Genomic DNA, 6,071 nt, shown 5'->3' on the forward strand with positions numbered 1-6,071 from the left:
AATAAACCTGTACCTTTTATGCTGTTAATTTTGTGTCTCGTACAATGGCACCATAGTGTTACTAACCAGAATATAAGATTTTAGTAACTAAATCTGCCCATTAACTTGTATCAGCTTGCACCTGAACTAGGTAAATAATTCTGTCTTGATTCCTCTATAACCTAGAAGTTCTCTAAACCCCAACACTACAATATCATCTATCACGTAAGGACACAAAAGGTGAGCTGCCAAGGTTTATCCTGTCATTTTCTTTTGCTAGAATCAAAATGACAGTCCACTTACTATGACCATAACCAAAATTATCCACTTATTCTGTCCAAAATTAAAGCTGAGAGTCAAAGAACAAAACCTGCTTTTGAATAAGGAAAAAATGCAATGTATGTATTAAAACTCAAAGCAAAGGGATTGCTTTCCCTTTGTGGTTTTGGTTTTAATTATCCATATTATTCTAGATCACCCTTAAATGAATTGGGGTAGTATGACTAAAGGTCGATGGTCCTACAACAAATAGCTTTTTCACACTGAGACATACTCTTTCTCAGTGCAAATGCAAGTTTCCAAATAAATCAAGACTCAAGTGTGTGGAAGGAATACAGTTCTTGATACTTGGAAGTTCAAATTTTATTTCGCTCCGTGTTTCTGAATGGCAGAGTGATCTAGCTAGCTTCTAAAAGTGCCCTGCCCAAAAAATCACTTTCTTAGATGTCTGTAATAATGAGAAACTTTCTAGGAAGAGCATCAAATAATCCAGCATGCACAAGAAGTAGTCATTTGTTCTCAGTCATCTATTTACAGGTTTTTAATCCACCCTGTGTACTGTACTAGTCATACAGGATTTCAGTCATTTTTTTAACCTAATCTTGAAGTCACAATTCAGGAAGAAAGCTCTGCCCAGTGCTGCAGGAGTCTGCAGGTTCATTGCACAAACTGGGCTTACATTAATAACACAAAAAATGATATAGTTTTGATTGACAGCATTTTTTTGAGAACTGCGATAGCTGAGAAAGACAGTTTCACAGAAAAGTAGCTACTGAACACTAACATTCATTCCCCCATAAAAATGAAGACGTGGTAATTTTAAGAGAAGAAGGCTGAAAAATAGGTATGTAGCTGCTTTTCCAGCAATCATTCCCCCAGGTTTATGAAGAACATTTCAGAATTGCTCTGCATATCAGTCTTTCACAGTCTGTGTTCTCTGAACACACTGGTTAGTAGCTCAAGAGCTGCATCCTGAAGATGGCTACATCAATGCTAAAGATACTGGAAAAATCTCAATTTTTGGCATTTTGGAGCAGGGAAAGGAGCAAATCAAGCTCTTCAGCACATGCTGAATGATTTACACTGCCCATAAAGAACTAAGTCTCTATCCTGAATGCAAAACCCAAGCTCACTGTCAGGTTCAATAGATTCCAATTTTCCCTCCACTGTTTTCCATTTCCATCACTTTGTCTCTCTACAGCACTTGGTCCTACTCAGCACTGTAAGTGCTATTCCAACAGAAAACAGGTTGCTTAATTATTCCTGGTCCAAATGAATCCAGAAAATTTGGGCATAAATTGAAGGAAAACTGAACTAGAAATATTTCTCCCAAACAAAATAAGCTCCATAGAAGGGTTTATGGTGTTTTAGGAGTTGAGTGCATCTAATAATCCGGTTCAGCCTAAAAGCTTAAGCTTAAATAAAATATTGCCAGTTTTGACCAAATAAGTGAAAGGAGATGGAGTATTCTGGCTGACCCATCTGAGACAGCTTAAAAAGTTAGCATTCCAAAGGGAGCAGGGAGGGAATGTTTGGAGCTTCCTGAAAAACATCCCTCTTTAGTTGTCTCAAGTTGCACTTCTTAAAGATCTTGGCTTTTGCTCTGAGGACTGAAGGCTAACAGTGAGCTTCAGTGCAGGTCCATTAACAGCCAAATAATAAATACTTTACTGAGAAAACATGTATTTCTGCAAGCAGCTGAACCAACATAGTCCTGTTCAGTCCAGATCTGCAGTTCTCCAGTGTGGAGATGTTTCTGATGTTCAATAAGGGATAAATTTATGCAGGAACCTTTCCCTCAGGAGGGGAATTAGCAAAGCCTCTGTTTCCACTCCCTGACTACCCACCTCTGCCTCCCTGATGTGAACTCTCTAACCTCTACCTCACTGAAATTTTGCTGAGATTTGCTCGTGTTCAAAAGTTATAAGGGAGGAGTTATAGACACAGCAAGATTCTGTAAGCATATCAAATACCTAAAAAAAAAACCAAACCAACAACAAAAAAACACATGTAATTTCCGACAAACACTTATATTAAGGTAGCTGGAAAATAACTAAAGAGAGCCAGCCAGTTCCCACTGCAATATTTTCATTTTTTGATGCAACTGCCATCTACCAGGACAGGAAAGATGGTCCACTAGTTAAGCCCCTGTCTCACACTATGTATATCAAGGCTGAGCTCCCTCCTCTGCCAAAGTTTTGTCTGTAGATCCTGGGATGAGAAATAAGGTATGGAACATATAAATGACATCTCCAAAAGGGGCCACACTTTAACTGAAAATCTTTTAGAAGACAGCAAATAAGAAAAGGCAAAACATGGCCTCTCTGCATCCTATTTTACCTCAAATAGATGGCAAAGACAGCAGGTAGAGCTTCCATGCTTCCATGTGATCGCAGCCTAATGGCTAGAAAATTCATTCACAGTATAGGAAAGCCAGGGTCCTCTTTCCACTCAAAGGGGATTCATGCCCTACTGTTAAATAGTCTGCGCTTACCACTGCCACATACACACAGAAAGATAATCCAGCCCTACAATGTTTATAACTAGGAAGTAAAAAATAAAAATTAAGAAAGTTAAACAAGTCTGTTCTCCCCTTTACAGGCAACAAGCTGACACAAGGACAGTAAGATGGTGAATACAGAGTAATAAATCAGTTGCACGGCTGAGAATTAAGCACTTACGTCCTAAAAGCATAGGACAATAAGTTAAGTACTTTCAACTTTAATTTGGGATTCATTCTGGTAGGTTTATGTAGCATGTGCAAGTTCACAGTGTTCAAGTCATTATGCAGCAACAGCAGTTGGAAGCTCCTTAGAACCAAGCACAATAAGAAAATGGGGTCTCAAATCCAAACACCCTTTAAGAAAGCTCAGCAAGAGAGAAGCATTAATAAGTTATTAATGTTGCTATAATAAAGTTTAGTTACCCTCTCAGCTTAGCCAGGGCATTGTAATGTTCTCAGAGAGCTCTGTGAAGAAATCTGTCATTTTAACAGAAGCCACATTACCTCTCTTCACTCTACGCTCATGCAGTATGAATTGTTCCTTTCCATCTCGAAGGATTTATATGCACTGTGCAAATATAATGCTATATGCAAGCAGATACAATCACAGACAGAAGCACCTCTCCTAGCTTGTGTTATTTTAATAACTCTGCCTGTCATTTGAGAAATAATACCCATGCAGAAACAAGAGCAACCATAGCATACTTGAGAAATATGCATCTAAACCAAGTATTGAATGACACTGAGTAATTTATGGTTTAGTCCACATGGAGAACTTCATATAGGTGTGGGCTTACTTGGAGAAGGAGCTGAGCAAGCATTTGACTTCTTTTACACACCATTAGTCCCCCCTTCCCTGCATGGTAGTGATATTTCACATTTTTCTTTGCATCAACCTTTCAAAAGATCCCTACAGTAAGCAAACAGAAAGATTACAAGGAAAAGTCCAATGAAAGTGTCTACATCTGCCCTCTACTGCAAGGAATTGGCATCACATGAAAAACTCTACCCATTGGCAAAAGGAAAGGCACAGTAAATATGGAATATACATGGAAACAAAGCTATCTAGCAATCTAACAGGTAAAACTGTTAGTACTGTCCAGGTTACATTTTTATGTTACAGTTTTGCATAGCTATGCTGGCAAAAAAATGATGTAGCTACTGCCACAAAACTGCCACATGGGTAGAGGTGCCTCAGGAGAGGGGCTGTTGCTGCTGAGGCACCACCTGGCCCCACACCTCTGCTCTCCACCCGTCACCATCATGTATCTGCTGTCTGTCACACACTTCACGAGAGAAAACAACCAGCAAATGTTGCTTTGACAGTTGCTTTGATCTATCTTGTGATCTGCTCATCAACTAAATGCCTAGAAGAGTAAGACTTGAATGTAATAATACAGAGGCAAAGGAAGACATATTACACATTCTAAATTTACTAATATAGCATTGCTATGCATAAAACCACCAGCATTTTAAGGCCAAGTGTTTCAGCGCTGTTCTGCTTAAATCTAAAACCTTAAAACTATCACTTTTGTAGGACTTAATGTTTCCTTACTTGGATCTGAATATTAAAGTAGTTTTCTGCGAGGTGAGATGGAATAAGTATAGCATTTATACCTGGTCCAATGCCTTGTTTCTTCCCTATGCAATAACACACTAGGCAACAGTATTTTAAACAGATGTGGCCAGATCACATTTAAAATAAGTCCCACCACATCCTCAAAACGGATTCCCTGTTATATTTGACAAAACATTTCAAACCCTCCAGCCTTTACTTTCATAATGTTCACATTTTCAAGACTAAAATACCTTCTGTTGCTCATCAAACACGAAAGATGAAAGTAAATCAACAAAGAGCACTACAAGAAATTTCACTTAGAAATTAACCTAAAATAATCTGAAATCCCTTGCAACTACATAACAGTATATAGAGATAAAGTTGCTAACAATTACTAGGATATTGCTTTGTATAGTACTCCATGAGTAGCCCCTACACGTTTTCCCTTGTTGGACCACCTGTTTCTGGGTACAGCGCCAATATCTACAATGCTCCTTTTAAAAATAAACCATTAAGATAACTGCATGAAACATATCAATAAATTATCAAATGTTTTAGTAGAGACTTTGATCAATTTGTCTTTTAAGCACAGAGGAAGTTAACTAAAAAACTCACATATTTGTACTAAAATTTCTTACCTTGCAGAGCTTCAGCAACAGCCAGCAGGTCCTGTAAGCTGTCAGAGTGAATTTCGCTTTCATGTATCTTTCAGGCAAACAGGTAAGATACATTTGTACCAAATCCAGCTCTTCATGGACAGCACTACTGCTAGCATTATTACTATGATCTTCCCCACCCTCTTGTCTTCCTTTTTCCTCTTCTGTTGATGCACCCAAACATCTCTTGAACTCCATTTTAATAACGCCTTTTCCCTCTTCTCCACAAAACCCTGATCTTTCCAGAGACAACTCAGGATAGTTTTTATTTCACATCAATAACGACATCCCCCAGTCCTCCAGAATTATGCAGCCTTGTTTTTAAGCCAACCCAAAAAGTTAAGACTATGGTAGAACAAACTTTTGTTAAACTGCATTGGCTCTTTGCCTTTCTCTTATTGAACGGCTTCTTACAAATGTGTCTACAGCTACAAGATAAATATAGCACCAGCTAGCCGTGTCATACAGCACAAGAATACTCCTGCCGTTGCCAAGAAAGAAGAGAAAGATTCCATTTATTTAAAGAGCAAGTTCCCGGCATCAGTGCTCCCTTTTTCATTCGGATGGAGAAAAAAAAAAGAAAAGAAGAAAATAAAAGAAAAAAAGACAAAAAATCTGTTCTCTTTGAAAACTTTTTTTTGCCAACTGTGCTTCCGCGGAACAAATCCCGATTCTGTAAAAATAAATATGTTCTTATGGAGGAGGGCTTTTTTAATTCCAGAGGCTTCTAGACACAGTAATTCATTGTCTCTGATATCACAGATGCCAAGCTTGTGAATGCTACAAATTTTGAAAGACAAAATAAGGTCTTGCAGATGGACTAGAGCCAAGACATTCTGAAATAATGAATAGCCCTTCTGTAGGCCAAAATATGAAGAAAATATGCAAGAGATTAACAAAGTAATTTTTAGGTAAACATCAAGCAGCTCATCTGTGCCTTGTGACAGCTCAAATTTGTACGCTAAAAACAATTTTAAAGACCTTTACCCTACTCTTAGTGACAGTTAGAAAGGACCTAGAGGTTTAGGTTTAATTGTATCAGTTAAGAGAATTTAACAGCATCAACAACTATAATACATTGTTTTAGTCAATTGGA

At 38.0% G+C, this 6,071-nt stretch overlaps 1 protein-coding gene across 1 annotated transcript in view; it reads right to left on the reverse strand.

The window, feature by feature from the left end:
• The window catches only part of ARHGEF4 (Rho guanine nucleotide exchange factor 4), a 202,503-nt gene extending 197,133 nt beyond the window's left edge, over positions 1-5,370 (reverse strand). Inside the window, 1 exon segment of the mRNA XM_005509601.3 lies at positions 4,958-5,370. Coding sequence (XP_005509658.3) covers positions 4,958-5,173 — 216 coding nt within the window. The 5' untranslated portion in view covers positions 5,174-5,370.
• Positions 5,371-6,071: the final 701 nt, after the last annotated feature.

Source organism: Columba livia, chromosome 9 (genome assembly GCF_036013475.1).
Source record: "Columba livia isolate bColLiv1 breed racing homer chromosome 9, bColLiv1.pat.W.v2, whole genome shotgun sequence".
Classification (NCBI taxonomy): Eukaryota; Metazoa; Chordata; class Aves; order Columbiformes; family Columbidae; genus Columba; species Columba livia.